The 16,525-nt window shown below is 42.2% G+C and overlaps 1 protein-coding gene across 1 annotated transcript in view; it reads left to right on the forward strand.

The window, feature by feature from the left end:
• Window positions 1–474: 474 nt before the first annotated feature.
• The window catches only part of LOC307051153 (large ribosomal subunit protein P1-like), a gene marked incomplete at both ends in the record, with an annotated part of 34,602 nt that continues 18,551 nt past the window's right edge, over window positions 475–16,525 (forward strand). Inside the window, one exon of the mRNA XM_079701498.1 lies at window positions 475–483. Coding sequence (XP_079557624.1) covers window positions 475–483 — 9 coding nt within the window. The remainder of the gene's footprint in view (window positions 484–16,525) is intronic.

A 16,525-nucleotide genomic window follows, 5' to 3' on the forward strand; every position in this document is an offset into this window, starting at 1 on the left:
CCCCCCCGTGCCTGAGTGACAGGAGGCTGGAGTTCTCGTCTTTGTGCCGACCTTGTCCTGGCAGGGGTCCAGAACTGTCCCCTCCACGGACACTGCACTGAACCTTGAGGCCGCGAGGCCCTCACGGAACTGTAACACTTATTCACAGACACGGAGACTTAAAAGTGACCTCACCATATGAAATGAGTCTGGCTCCACTTTTATCTTTGACCATTTCCTGTGAGAGACGCCCATCCATCCCTACCTAGCCCCCACTCATTTGGTACTTTAAAAGCCCGCTGGCCTCAGGGGCACTTGGCTCTGGTGGGAGGATGAACCCCGCAGTCCTAAACCAGCCCTGAAGCCTCAAACACTAGCATGTGTGAAACACTGAGAAAGAGAAACCACCGGAAAACCTTTTCTGTGTAATTCCTTGTTTGTTGAAAGGTCAAAGGAGGCAAAACTGAAAGACCACTGCTGAGTGAAAAATCACAGATGGCGAAGGTATGAAGGATAAAGAATCACAACCACCGTCATGTAAGGGGCAGGACCAAGATGAGTGAGGGATGGGAACGTCAGGACACTCTCACAGCTGCCCAAAGGCCATTTATGAATCTTCATGAAGATTCCAAAGATGTTTCAATTATCACTAAATCTTGCCATAAAACATTTTGTATATTCTTTTCTGAATATATTTGCTGATAAAAATTTCAAGCAGTAATTAAGTTTGGAAACAAACATAACTTGTGTATGTTAGTTTGTCCTATAATGTGGCAATCTGAGTTTTCGCTCGCGGTTTTGGCAGAAAAATCAGTAAGAAGCCAAGTGTCTGTTGAGAAAGAATGGGTTCCATAAATGCATCATCATATGTACTTTTTAAAAACAAAGGGTATTGCTATGAAAAGATCTGGAGGATTTATCAATAGAGCAAATAAGTGCAGTGTATTGCAACATATATACCATGTTACCTTTTCTATAACCTTCGGAGACAGGTGGACCCTCGATACCCGCCCCCCCACTGCAAGCGTTGGTTGAGTAGTGGAGACTAACACACACCTACCAAGAATATATGAAAGGGTTAATTACTTCTGTAACTGAGGTCTCTGGGGAGAGCAGGGTGGGCCTCTCAAGCAGGTGGGAAATGGATTGAGAACAGGGAAGGGAGCCTGGCCTGGGTTTATTAAACTGAGGTTAGGGGGTGGGCTAAGGTGGAGGTTCACACACAGCCTTTCTTATCACCTTGTACAGATGTGGGGCACAAAGGGAAGAAGGAGGGGTAAGACTCTCAAGTTGTCAACTGTCAAATAATGGAAAGTACATATACTGGTCTCTGCCCCTGGTTCCTGGCACCCAGCTCCTAAAAGCTTGTAAATTCCTAAAGGATGAGAGCACTAAGGAACAACTCTTGTTCCGCTGAAGCGACTCTGGGTGGGCTCCTGGATAGCTGCTGGGTGAGGGCTGGTCACCAGAAAGAGCAAGCCATGATCAGGAGCTTGGAATTTTCAGCCCAACACCCTCATCCTCCAGAGAGGGGACAGGGCCTGGAAATGAAGTTAATAATCAATCATGCCTACGCGAGGAAACCTCTGTAAAATCCCAAGGGTATTCCAAGGGTATGGGGTTCGGAGAGCTTCCAGGTTGGTGAGCACATCCACGTGGGGGAGGGTGATGCACCCCAACTTCACACGGACCCTCCCAGACCTCACCCTTTGTATCACTTCCTCTGGCTCTTCACTTGTATCCTTTATCATATCCTTTAGTACACTGGGAAATGTAAGTTAAGTGTTTCTCTGAGTTCTGTGAGCCGCTCTAGCAAACAGAACCCAAGGAGGGGGTTGTGGGAACCCCTGATTTGTAGCCAAGTCAGACAGAAGTTGTGAGTAACCTGGGGACCTACTCCTTGTGATTGGCATCTGAAGTTGGGGGGTGGGAGTGGCTGCCTTGTGGGACTTAGCCCTTAACCTGTATAATCTGATGCTGTCTCCAGGCAGACAGTGTTAGGATTCAGTTAAGTCGTAGGGCACCCCACTGGTGTCACAGAGAATTTACTTATTGTGGGGAGAAAGCCCTCACATGTCTGGTGACCAAAAGTGTCAGGAGTGAAGTGTTCTGGGTAAAAGTAAAGGAGAAACACAGGCAGGAAGAACTGGGTTTTCTCTACTCAGGAAAAATACTGAGTTTTCCCAACATATCAGCAGTCAAACATTAAAAGATGGAGTCAGAGACCTCTGATCTGGCAGATAAGGAGCTTAAAAGGTAACAGTCCCATCCTCAACAAACTTTTTGTAAAAAGCAAACAAACTGAAAAAATCAATGACTCTTCTTATATCTATCAAAGAACTGAGGTCACAGGGCAAAGTGCTGTCTCCAAAATTGCAGAGAGACTGAAAAATAGCCATTTTGAAATATGCCCACAATATTCCACTCTTCTTAACAAGTCCTGTCCTCAAAAGAATCTGCTTCATTAGAGGCTAACCAACTGGGATTCCACCAGTGCCTAAATGACATGAGGGGTGGGAAATAGGCAACTTGAGTCCCCTCTAGCCTTTCTGCCTGACCTCTCAGCAAATACTTGGTATGTTTTCCAAAACTATGCCAACCCTCCAGCACCAACTGGGTGTCCTGCAATTCAATTCAAGTCTAACACAAACTAACCAGAGTTAACATCAGACTCCACAGTTTACAGGTTCAATCTTGTAAGACTGCCCCCATGTCAGATGCCAGCTGCAAACAGGGCAGCAGGAAGGTTATACACATTTCTGTATGGCCTACTACAAATTCAGAGGTTCCCTGGACAATACCTCATCTTCGTTAATTGGCTAGAACAGCTATCAGAATGAAGAAAAGCACTACTTATTATTACCAGTTTACTGTAAAAGATACAAGTCAGGAATAGCCAAATGTGAAGGGTGCACAGGGCAAAGTGGTGGTCGGAGGGTAGGGAGCTTCCATGCCCTCTCCTGGCATGACAGCCTCCCAGCATGGTGACGTGTTCACCAACTCAGATCTCTCTGAATCCCGAGGTTTAGAGGTTTCGATGGAGTTCCCTCATGTCGACCATTGGTGAATAACTCAATCTCCAGTCCCTCTTTCCTCCCCAGAGGTTGGGAACTGGGCTGAACATTCTAAGCCTCTAATCAAAGCTTGGTCTTCCTGGTGACCAACGCATACCCTGAAGCCATCTTAGGGGCCTGGAAGCAGTTGCCTCATTACAACATAAGATGCTCTCATCACTCAGAAAGTCCAAAGGCCTTAGGAGATCTTTGATAAGAACTGTGGACAAAGACCAAACATTTTTCTTATCATACCACAGAAGGTCACAGCCCAGGGACACACGCTCATTAAAATACTGAGACCAAATCATGGGACGACAGAACATTTCCTCTCCACCCACAACATGCCACTACACCAAGAAGACTCCTGTTTCATCACAGTGGGAAACATGGAAAGAACGGTATGTTTCAGAACTTATTTACAAGTCTCTACAGTACCCCAAAGGTGACATGGGAGACAAAAGCAAGGACACCTGAGGATATTTTACCCCTGACAGCTACAACAAATAGTCAACACAGCCTAAGGCTAGTCAGATAAACATAAAACCTCACACTAAGGTCTATTTACCTCAGTTCCTTTTCACACTACATCATGTCCAGTATTCAACAAAAAATTCAAAGGCACAAGAAAAGACTTAAAAAACACATCTTCAGGAGACAGTGTAAGCAGCTCTTTGCAGGAAACTGCCCTCAGCAGGAAGTCCCTTTCCTTGTCACTTTAGCAAAGTTGTAATGTAACTAACTTTTAAACCAGGCACCCCCATACTCTACTCATCTCCCGCCCAAGCACACCTTTCAAATCTTTTCATCACACAACACCTTGCCTAGCCTGTCTGTTCAAAGAAGTAGAAATGAGTAAGTAGAATAAGTAATTAACAGATGACCAGATCTCTTCCCTAGCTTCCCTTTTGGTAATCTCGTGAACAAACTGTGTGATTAACATCTGAAGGAAGATCACAAGTCTACGAGCCTGCATGCAGTGGGGGGCAGTGATGACTGTGACCCCCTATTTCAATGATTAACTGAGTTTTACTTCCCTCTTTCCCTTTAAAACTTTCATGGCCGAGCAGGCCCTTGGGAGGTGGTTTTTTGGGTCCACCATCTTCCCGGATTGCCGGCACTCTGATTAATCAAAGACAACTTTCCTTCCTATCAACATTTGTGAATTTGATTTTGTAAGCTGCGAGCAGCGGGCCCTGATTCGGTAAAAATAGGACAAGGAAAAGAACCTGATTCAGATGTAGCGGGTATGCTGGAATTATCAGACCAGAAATTTGAAGCAACTATGATGAATATGCTAAGGACCCAACAGAAATAGTGGATGAGGGACTTCCCTGGTGGTCTGGTGGTTAAGACTCCACGCTTCCAGTGCAGGGGGTGCAGGTTCGATCCCTGGACGGGGAGCTAAGATCCCACATGCTGCAGGGCATGGCCAAAATAATAATAATTAAAAAACCCAAAGAAATAGTGGGTGGCGTGCAAGTACAGACAGGTCACATACGCAAATATGGAAACACTTGAGAAAGAACCAAACGGGAAATACAAGAAATAAAAAACAAAAGCACAGAAATGAATTATTCCTTTGGCAGGATGGGGGTGAGGGCACATCAACACAATGGAAACATGTGAGGAAAGAATCACTGAGTTTGAGGAAATGTCAAGAGAACCTTCCAAAACTAAAATGCAAAGAGATGAAAAGAACAAAAAAGGGAACAGAAATCCATGAACTTTGAGACAATTATAAAACATACACATAATGGGAATACATGAAAGAGAAGAAAGACGGGAAAAGAAGACATAAGTGAAACTTATGGGGACTGAGATTTTCCCAAAATTAATGACAGTCACCAAACCACAGATCCAGAAAGCTCAGAGAAATGAGATTAAAAACTGAAAAATGCACACCTAGAAATACCATATTCAAACTTGAGAAAATCAAAGAGAACATCTTAAAAGAAGGTAGAGTGAGAAAATATTAGGTACAGAAAAACGAGGATAAGAATGAAATTAAACTTCTTTTCAGAAACCATGTAAGCAGGAAGAGAGTTTCGTGAAATAAAGTGCTGAAAGAAAAACCACCCAACTAGAATTCTGTGTCAAGCAAAATTATCCTTCCAAAGTGAGAGAGAAATCAAGACTTTCTGAGACAAACAAAGATCAAGGGAATTTGTTATCAGCATACCTGCTTTGCAAAAACTGTTAAAAGAAATTTGTCAGGGACTTCCCTGGGGGTGCAGTGGTTAAGAACTCCATGCTCCCAATGCAGGGGGCCCAGGGTTCGATCCCTGGTCTGGGAGCTAGATCCCACATGCCGCAACTAAGATCCTTCATGCTGCAACTAAAGATCCCGCATGCCACAATGAAGATCCCGCACATGGCAAAAAAGATCCCACATGCCACAACTAAGACCCAGTGCAGCCAAATAAATAAATAAACATTAAAAAAAAAAGAAATTTGTCAGGAAGAAGGTAATGATGAAGAAAGGAAGAGTGTTAGAGAAGGAATAAATGAAGGTAAAATAAAATGATTTATTTCTGTTATTTTTATGTATTCTGACAGAAAACACTTTGTTCAAAATCATAACAGCAACTATATATTCAGTAATTGTAGCTTATGGATAAATGAAATGAATGATAGCAATGGTACAAGGGCAGGGAGGAGGAATTGGAATACTCTGTTATGAGAAAACTGCACATCCACTGAAGTAATGGTATACTGTTACTTCAGAGAGGACAAGGTTAGTTGTAAATGTATATTGCAAACTCATGGGCAACTACTGAAAAACGTATAATAGTAAGCTAAAAGAGGAGAAAAAAATGGAACCACATAAAATGCTCAATAAAAGGTAGAGAACGAAGAAAGGTGGAAGAGAATGAAGAAACAAAGAACAAAGGTAACAAATAGAAAAGAGTAGAAATATGGTAGATATTGATCCACTCTATCAATAATCACCTTAAACATCAATGGTCGAAATACAAGAAATGAAAGACAGAAATTTTCAAGTGAATAACAAAATAACAATTATATGTTGTCTGCAAGAATCAGTTTAGATATAAAGACACAGATAAATTAAAAGTAAGGACCTTCTTTAAGATCCTCCCTGGTCGTCCAGTGGGTAAGACTCTGTGCTCCCAGTGCAGGGGGCCTGGGTTCGATCTCTAGTCTGGGAACTAGATCCCGCGTGCCATGCTGCAGCGAAGAAGCCCGTGTGGCGCAGTGAAGACGCCCGTGTGGCGCAGCTAAGAGCCCGCATGCTGCAACTAAAGATCAAGCACGCCACAGCTAAGATCTGGTGCAGCCAAAAAAAAAAAAAAAAAAAAAAAAAGTAAAGGGTGGAGAAGGATATACCATGCCACCACTAAACAAAAGAAAACTGGCATAGCCACATATATATTTCTTTTAATTTTATTGAAGTATAGTCTATTTACAGTGTTGTGTTTAATTTCTGCTGTACAGCAAAGTGACTCAGTTATACATATATATATTCTTTTTCATATTCTTTTCCATTATGGTTTATGACAGGATATTGAATATAGTTTCCTGTGCTATACAGTAGGACCTTGTTGTTTATCCATCCTATATATAATAGTTTGCATCTGCTAATCCCACACTCCCAATCCTTCCTTCCCACTGACCCCCCCTAGCAACCAGTCTGTTCTCTGTATCTGTGAGTCTGTTTTTGTTTAGTATGTTCATTTGTGTCATATTTTAGATTCCACATATAAGTGATATCATATGGTATTTGTCTTTCTCTTTCTGACTTACTTTGCTTAGTATGATAATCTCTAGGTCCATCCATGTTGCTGCAAATGACATGGCATAGCTATATTAATTTCAGACAAAGCAGACTTCAGAGCAAGGAAAACTCACACTGATAACGAGGAACATTACCTAATGTTTAAAGTGTCGGGAATTCCCTGGTGGTCCAGTGGTTAGGACTCGGCGCTTCCACTGCTGTGGCCCCGGGTTCAATCCCTGGTCAGGGAACTAAGATCCCACAAGCTGCTTGCTGTGCCGAGCCCCACCCCGCCAAAAAAAAACCAAAACGAAAAACCCAAAGTGTCAATTTTCCAAGAGGACATAGCCATACTTACTGTCTACATGCATAACAAGACTGCAAAATATACGAGGAAAAAAATACTAGAATGGCAAGGAGAAATAGATGAATTCACCATTATAGTTGGAGACTTCACATGCCCTCATCAGTAATTAAGAGTTCCAGCAGGAAGGACATAGTTAAATTAAGCAGCACGATCCAACAAGTGGATTTAATTGAAATCCATGCAATACTTCATCCAAACACAGCAGAATACACATTCTTCTCCAGGTCATATGGAACATTCACCAAGACAGACCACATTCTGGGACACAAAATTCACCTTAAATTTGAAAAAAGAGAGATCATACAAGATATGCTTGCAGACCACAATGGTATTAATCTAGAAATCAGTAGCATAGAGATAGTTGGAAAACTCCCAAATACTTGGATATTAAACAACATGCTTTTAAATAACACTTGGGCCCATAAGAGAGTGACATCAGCAGGATGGGGGAAGAGGAATTTTCTACTGTCATCTTCCCACAGTGCACTGATTTTGACAACCAGTCAAGGATGAGTACCTCTGTGGAAGTCAGGGAGCCCAGTGGAGAAGTTCCAGCACACCAGTGGAGCAAAAAAATCTGAGAACAGACACCACAGAAAGGTAAGAAGAACAGTCTCACTCCTCCCCAAAGGTGGCATAGCTCAATGCTAAGGGTTCTCCTTGGCCCAGGATTACTCCCATGGGAAAGTGAGAGTGTAGTGACTGAGCACTTGGCTTCCCCAGTGGTGTGAGATGCTGCCCAAGAGCCTCCGTGATTTCTCATCTCACCAAGAATACTAATGGAGAATACTAAGGGAGTCAGGACAGCTGGAGGGCTGGGAGCAGGGAAGAGTTGCAAGGACCCACAGAAATCAAGGCTCAGAACACAACAAATGGCTGCAGATCCTACTAGTCCCTCACAGACTCCATCAGGAGGCTTGCATTTCAGCCACTTGGGATCTGATGTCTGCAGACACTCCTGTCTGGTACATGGGCACACCCAATGCTCTGCACACCTGACTCCCCCACCCTCCCACCCCATAGCCAGCTCCATGTATGTACTCCAGACAGTGAGAGAAAGCCTCTCTCCTGTCTTGTAAGCACATGCATTCAGCTGGCTCAACTCAGTGGGACTGGAAGAAGACAAGCATTTCAGGGGACTACATCTTAGGAAAACAAATGCGAGGCTCTCAGTACCCCGCCTGGTTGTGAGGGATCAAAAGAAGGCATACAGGGAATTCCCTGGCAGTCCAGTGGTTAGGACTCCACGCCTCCATTGCAGGGGGCACAGGTTCAATCCCTGGCTGGGGAACTAAGATCCTGCATGCTGAGGGGTGCAGACAAGAAAAACAAACGAAGACATACAATCTTAAGAATTCCTGCTAAAGAGGGTACAAGAGGTGTGAGGCGGGTGCATTCATAGATAAGGTCTGACGGAATCACAGAATTCCCAGCTGGGCTGACTGGTGAAAAGTGTTTCTTTCCCAAAACCAGTCAGTGGAGGAATTGACTGCTCCTTCACATGTGAGCACAGCAATGCAAAACCTCAAGGAACACACACACACACACACACACACACAGAAAAATGACAAGGAAACTCAATAATTTTCTGGTAACCTATTCCACAGAAATGGAGGTCTAGAAATTGCTAATGAAGAATTTAAGATAATTGTTCAAAGGATGCTCAGGGAGCTTCATAAGAATACATACAGTCAACTCAACAAAATAAACAATACATGAACAAAAGGAGATGTTCGACTGATAGACAGAAATCACAAAGAACCCAACAGAAATTCTGGTGCTGAAGAATATAATAAATGAATTGAAAAATGAAATACAGCTTCGAGAACTGACTTGATGAATCAGATAAAAGAATCTGTGAACTTGAAGACTGTTCATTTGAAATTATTCAGTTAGAGGAGAAAAGAGGAAGAAAAAAAGGATGAAAAGGAATGAAGAAAGCTTATGGGAATTAAGGGACACCAGCAAAAGAAATAATATACACATTATGGAATGTCTATAAGGAGAAGAGAGGGAGAAGGGTAGAAAGCCTATTTAAAGAAATGATGACTGGAAGCTTCCCAAATATTGGGAAAGATATGGACATCCAGGTACCTAAACCTCAAATATCCCTAAACAGGTTAAACCCAAAGAAGAATTCATAAAGATGCATTATAATCGAATTATTAAAAATCAAAGAAAGAGAATTTTGAAAGTAACAGGAGGAAAGTGATACATCACATAAAGGGAACCCCAATAGACTATCAACAAATTTCTCAGCAGAAACCGTGAGGTCATAAGAGAGTGGCATGACATATGCAAAGAGCTGAAAGAAAGAAACTGCCAACCAAGAAAGCTTTACTCACCAAAGCTGTCCTTCAGAAATGAAGGAAACAAAGACTTCACAAACAAACAAAAGCTGAGGGAGTTTACCACCACTACACCTGCTTTACAAGAAATGCTATAGGGATTTCCTCAAACTGAAATGAAAGGATGCTAATTAGTAACGTGAAAACACATGAAAGTATAAAACTAGTCAAAGTAACTAAGAATTGGTTGTTTGAAAAGACAAACCATTAGCTAGACTAAGAAAAATGAGAAAAGATTCAAATTAATAAAATCAGAAATGAAACAGGATAAATTATTTGGGGAATATAAGGGATCATAAAAAATTACTATGAACAGTTATATGCTAATAAATTGGATAACCTAAAGCAGCGGTTCCCACCCTTTTTGGCACCAGGGACCGGTTTCATGGAAGACAATGTTTCCACTGACTGGGGGTGGTGGGGGGATGGTTTCAGGATGATTCAAGCGCATTACATTTATTGTGCACTTTATTTCTATTATTATTACATTGTAATACATAATGAAAGTCTGTTGAAATGAAATAATTATACAAGTCACCATAATGCTGACAGGAGGCGGAGCTCAGGCAGTAATGTGAGCGATGGGGAGCGGCTGTAAATACAGATGAAGCTTCGCTCGCTTGCCTGCAGCTCACCTCCTGCTGTGCAGCCCGGTTCCTAACAGGCCACGGACCCATATCGGTTCGTGGCCTGGGGGTTGGGGATCCCTGACGTAGAGGTATTAGATAAATTCTTATAAACATACAACCTACTGTGACTGGATCATGAAAACAGAAAATCTGAACCACTAAATAAGGAGTAAGGGGGTTGAATCAGTAATCAAAAGCCTCCCAACAAAGAAAAGTCCAGGACCAGATGGCTTCACTGCTGAATTCTACCAAAGATTTAAAGAAGAATTAATACCAATTCTTCTCAAACTCTTGCAACAACTTGGAGAGAAGGGAACACTTCCAAACTCATTTTATGAGGCCAGCATTACCGATACCAAAGCCAGACAAGGACACTACAAGAACAGAAAATAACAAGCCAATACTCCTGATGAACACAGATGTAAAAATCCTCTACAAAATAAAAGAAACCAAATTCACAGCACATTAGATGGCTTATACAACATGATCAAGTTGGATTTATCCCTGGGATGCAAGGATGGTTCCACATATGCAAATCAATAAATGTGTTACACCAAATTAACTAAATAGAGGGAAAAAATTATATGATCACCTCAACAGACGCAGAAAAAGCATTTGACAAAATCTAACATCCTTTCGTGATAAAAACTCTAAACAACTTAGGTATAGAATAAATATACCTCAACATAATAAAAACCATACATGACAAGCCTATAGGTTAACATCATAGTGAATGGTGAAGAGACCTCTTCCAGAACTGTGGCATCTAGAAAGGGACTGAGGGGGAGGGTGCCCCTCCTGCAGGCAGGCTATGCCAGAGGGCTCAGGTTGTGCTCTGTCATGTCTCAAGGAGGTCTCAGTAGCCGTGCTGAGCTCATGGGGGGCTGTTTTAAGGACTGAAGGCACAATGGACAGCTGGGTGGAGGGTCACATGCTCAGGTCCTGGGAGATCCTCTGTTTTCAGGAGAGCCCAGTACCTGGTGGTAATGGCATAAAGTGTGGGCCAAGGAGGGGAGTTCCTTGCATAGAAGTAAAGTTTGTAAGGAAAGAATATGTTGCCTGCCAAACACCAAAACAACCTAGGAGATGCTGTGAGTGCTAAGAGGGACAACAGCTATTTCTTCATGGTGTCAGGGAGGGAACAGCCCCTTGTTTACCATGTAATTTTTAGGAATTTAACCAGTGTCAGGGCCTTATTTATGGATGGGCTAATGACCCATCCACTTTCCAGGGGCTCCTTTTTTCAGTATTTGTATGTCCCTAAATGAACTTCCTCAGAGGAGAATGTCATTAATGTAATGTCACAGCTGTGCTCCCAGAGCAAGGTCGATACAGCTCACATCCTGCCCGCAGAGACTGTGTGCAGTGACAATGGTGTTCAGTTTCCCCAAGGTTAACCAGGTAAAAGTGCCTCACCTCCCTTAAGAGGCGAAGGCCAACTGAAGCTGAGAGACTGTTGAAACAGGCACTGAACACAACAGACTTAACCAAATCTGTGAGAGCAGGATATTTACCAGCTGCTGATTGGATAGAGTCAGTAATTTCCACAATGTTGGGGACTGGGTACAGGGGTTTGTGTGGTGAGACCACAAACTCAAGGTAATCCACTGTGAGGTGTCATTCATTCCTTTTTTTTTTTTTTTAATTTTACTGGAGTATAGTTGACTTACAACGTTGTGTTAGTTTCAGGTGTAGAGCAAGGTGATTCAATTATACATATGATATATTCATTCTTTTTCAGATTCTTTTCTCATATAGGTTATCACACAATATTGAGTAGAGCTCCCTGTGCTATACAGTAGGTCCTTGTTGGTTATCTGTCTTACATATAGTAGTGTATGTAAATCCCAAGCTCCTGATTTATCCCTCCCCACAACGTTTCCCCTTTGGTAAACATAAGTTTGCTTTCAATATCTGTAAGTCTGTTTCTGTTTGGTAAATAAGTTCACTTGTATCATTTTTAAAAAAATTAGATTCCATTTGTACCATTTTTAAAAATTATGATATTTGTCTTTCTCTGTCTGACTTACTCCACTTAGTATGACAGTCTCTAGGTCCATCCATGTTGCTGCAAATGGCATTATTTCATTCTTTTTTTATGGCTGAGCAATATTCCATTGTATATATGTACCCCATCTTCTTTATCCATTCCTCTGTTGATAGACATTTAGATTGCTTCCATGGCTTGGCTACTGTAAATAGTGCTGCAATGAACATTGGGATGCACGTATCTTTTTGAATTATTATTTTCTCCAGATATATGCCCAGGAATGGGGTTGCTGGATCATATGTTAGTTCTACTTTTAGTTTTTTAAGGAACCTCCATAATGTTTTCCATAGTGGTTGTACCAAGTGCCATTCCTTCTTTTCATGTTTTAGAACAGGCCAAATTCAGCTGTGTAAAGGAGAAGCGCTGCGAGTAATCACCTCTTCACGAAATAATTTTTTGTAATGGTTTTCAATCCTTCAAAGCCCTGTTTAATTTACTTTGGCACATATTATTTACCTGGGGGATAAATCTGTGGGGTCCCATTTTGTCAAGCCAATTTGGAATTGGCAAAAACATTATTTAAGGACTTCCCTGGTGGCGCAGTGGTTAAGAATCCGCCTGCCAATGCAGGGGACACAGGTTCAAGCCCTGATCTGGGAAGATCTCACATGCCACGGAGCAACTAAGCCCATGTGCCACAACTACTGAGCCTGCACTCTAGAGCCCGCGAGCCACAACTACTGAGCCAGCGTGCCACAACTACTGAGCCCGTGTGCCACAACTACCAAAGCCCGTGTGCCTAGAGCCCGTGCTCCGCAATGAGAGAAGCCACTGCAATGAGAAGCCCGCACACCACAACGAAGAGTAGTCCCCACTTGCTGCAACTAGAGAAAGCCCACGTGCAGCAATGAAGACCCAAAGCAGTCAAAAATAAATAAATTTATTTAAAAATATTATTTAATTTTAATTTGTGAATCATTAGTTCAGAGCTTTCCTGTTCACTATAGGATACTTTAGGACAAATGAATCCTATGACTATGGGGTCTTTAGGCAAGTTGGATGATGGTTAAGGTGAGACATGCTTATTTGTCTCCTATTTTATTTTTTTAATATTTATATTTTTGGAATAATGTTTTTATTGCAAAAAATACATAGAATTATAAAGGAAACAAATTATGTAGAAATATAGTTATCAAAATATTTTTTAAATGTGCGATATAGCACATGTAGTTTTTATTAACATAGTAAAGTTTACTGTCTATCAGTGGGTCTTATAGCTTTGATAATTTTTTTTTTTAAAATATGGACTGCTTCACGAATTTGCTTGTCATCCCTGTGCAGGGGCCATGTTAACCTTCTCTGTATCATTCCAATTTTAGTATATGTGCTGCCGAAGTGAGTATTGTCCCCTATTTTATATTCAGTAACTCCTCTAAGATTATTGGGAATCTTAGATCATCTTAGATAATCTTAGAGATTATCTTACCTTGCTTAAGTTTAGTGGGATCCTAATATAACTGTAACTTGAGACCCAGTATTATTTGCATGAAGGTTTGTGAATCAATGCAATACAGCAGATGACAAAATTCAGAAACTATGTTGTAGAGGCCCCAGAAACCAAACAGTGCCCCTTTATCTTTTCTTTATCTTTTGTGTAAATTCTTTTACTATATTTTAGATTTCCAGTTGGGTTAAATTGTGCACCTTTTTTCACTTATTTCCTCTCTCCTGTCCTTCCCTGTTTTAGTTTTTCAGTCACTGTATATACTTCGGGGGAGAGGGTGACCTCTCTACCCTGGTATTTATAAAATTTATAAAATTTTTCCCTCCAGAGGGCCTCACATTAGTGCCATGAGGAATAGGGGTCTCCTCCAGGACAACGGGTTGCTTTATAGGGTTTAAGGACCCCAGGTTTAAGTCAGTTTGAACTAATCCCTTGGCTGTGCCACAAGGATGCCATGGGTGTTGCCCCTTGTAACTCTGAGGGTCAGGAGCTTTGTTGCAGTAGAGACAGGGGCAGCAGCAGAGGTACTTAAGGGTCCTGGTGCACCCCCTGGTATTAGGAGGGCGGATTCGGCCTGCCATCTGTTGGCTGCCTTTCCCCCTCTCTTCTCTTTTTCTGTCTTTTTAAATGACTGTTCTTTCAAGAGCAACACTCAATGGAGCCACCTCTTGCACAGGGCATAGTCTCTCTATCTCACCCCTCACTGGGGTATGTCAGGGCCAAGCCTGCCTCTGTCACAGCTTCACTCTAACACACAGATAAATCCTGGCAAAGATATCACCCCAGGACTAATACAAGAAGGGCGCCAATCCCATACTGCTGCTCCCCAAAGCCTAGGAATTCTTGAAACTGCCAACTCTGGTCTGCTGAATCTAAAACTGAGGATTCGTATGGTCAACAATGCAACATAGGCAGCACAGCTCACAGCACGAGGTCCCTGGCACCTAGCAGCCCATAGCACTGGCCGCCATAAGACAACACAGCAGGTGAGCAAGTCAGAGCAAGAGAAGACAGACCCATGGGTGGTGGTCATGTCTGGCCATGCTGCTCACCACACCAATTTTTCTTGCCACCTGCAGAGGTGTGATTTCCATGTTGAGACTGATGCTGGTGTGTCATGCAAACACACACACACACACTCAGGGTAGGAAAAAGCCTATGACTGGGACTTCCCTGGTGGTCCAGTGGTTAAGGCTCCGCTCTCCCAATGCAGGGGGCATAGGTTTGATCCCTGGTCAGGGAACTAGGATCCCGCATGCCACACAGTGGGGCCAAAAAAAAAAAAAAAAAAAAAAGTCTATGACCCACGTAATTGAGGTCTTGGGGGGAAGGCAGGGCTGGCATCTCAAGCAGCTCTGAAATGGCTTCAGAAAGCAAGGAAAGGAGCCTGGCCTGGATTTTCATCATGGTTAGGGGACGTTAAAGAAAAAATATTCAGTGACACTTGTCAAAGAGGTAAAGCAGATTTTATCCAGAACCCCTGGGACAGGTACAGAGACTACTGCAATGGGATTTCACAGCCAGGGAGAAATGAGACTAGGCTCAACTCTGAATACAGCATGAGGAAGTGGGAATTCATGGCCAGAGAGCAAGGTGGGGGGGCGGGGGTCAGTGGATGGAAATTTACTAAAAGAAAAACCAGGGATTAGTGGGTCTGGATAAACTGACCTAACAGGATTCTTACTGAAGTCAGGCAGGGTGATCACACATCACCTGAGCAATGGTGGGAGTGTAGGAACCCAATCAGATACAGAAGGAATCAGACATGGGGAGCTGGGGAATTCTGGTTTAACTGATGCAGCAGGGTTTCTGGTAAAACTGGATTTCACGAGGAACTACGCAGATAGGCCCAGGAGAAGGTTTAGGGTCAGAACCAAAGATTCTCTGGTCAAGCAAAGAATCTTTGTCGGGGTTGGGCCAGGATAAGAGTTCTGCACACAGACAGGGGCTTGTGTGGCTGGAATGTGAAACTAATGCCAGAGGACTACAGACTTTGTTATCGGCTTTTCCGGGCGTGGACACAAGGGGAAGAGAGAAGGGAGGCATAAGCTGTCGGTAAACATCAAAAAACGTGGAGTCTTTACAAACACAGAGAATAGACTTGTGGTTGCCGAGAGGGAGGGGGGCTGGGGTAGGGAAGGACTGGGAGTGTGGGATGAGCAGATGCAAACTATTATATATAGAATGGATAAACAACAAGGTCCTACTGTGTAACACAGGGAACTATATTCAATATCCTGTGATAAACCATAATGGAAAAGAATATGAAAAAGAATGTATATATGCATAACTGAATCACTTTGCTGTACAGCAAAAATTAATACAACATTGTATACCAACTATACTTTAATCAAGTTTCAAAAATGTGGAGTCTGACTACTCATTATAAGGACAAACTTGGGTATGAAAAATATGAATTCACAATGGCTTGTTTTTATATAAAGAAACATTAACAGGAAGCTCAAGAAATGATTAAAACTGTGTATCTGCAGTGGTTGGAGTAACAATGCTGGAGGGGACCAGGAAAGGTGGGCAGTGACTTTGCTTAAGTTAGGCTTTTGTATCTCACAGGTTTATTGAAAATAAGCAAAGTATATACACCCTGTGTTACTATTTAATAGTCTTTCTTTAATTTTAACTTTTGTACATAGGAAACTATTGTTAAGATCTAATTCCTTTGAACACGAATGGTTACAAAAGTATAAACCACAATTTTCAAATCCCTTGCTAACTAAAATGACAAGGTGTATCCTAGTTTGTCCCTTCCCTATATCTCACATGGGGGAGGGTGGTATTTTCAGAAATCAATATAACATTATAATACAACAGGGGTTTGGGTTTAGTTCTCTAAATGCAGTAGAATTTTCAAAGATTTATGTAAGCTTTGATTAGCTGTCCTCACATCAATTGCTTTAGCTT

Source organism: Hyperoodon ampullatus (genome assembly GCF_949752795.1).
Source record: "Hyperoodon ampullatus genome assembly, chromosome: 4".
NCBI lineage: Eukaryota > Metazoa > Chordata > Mammalia > Artiodactyla > Ziphiidae > Hyperoodon > Hyperoodon ampullatus.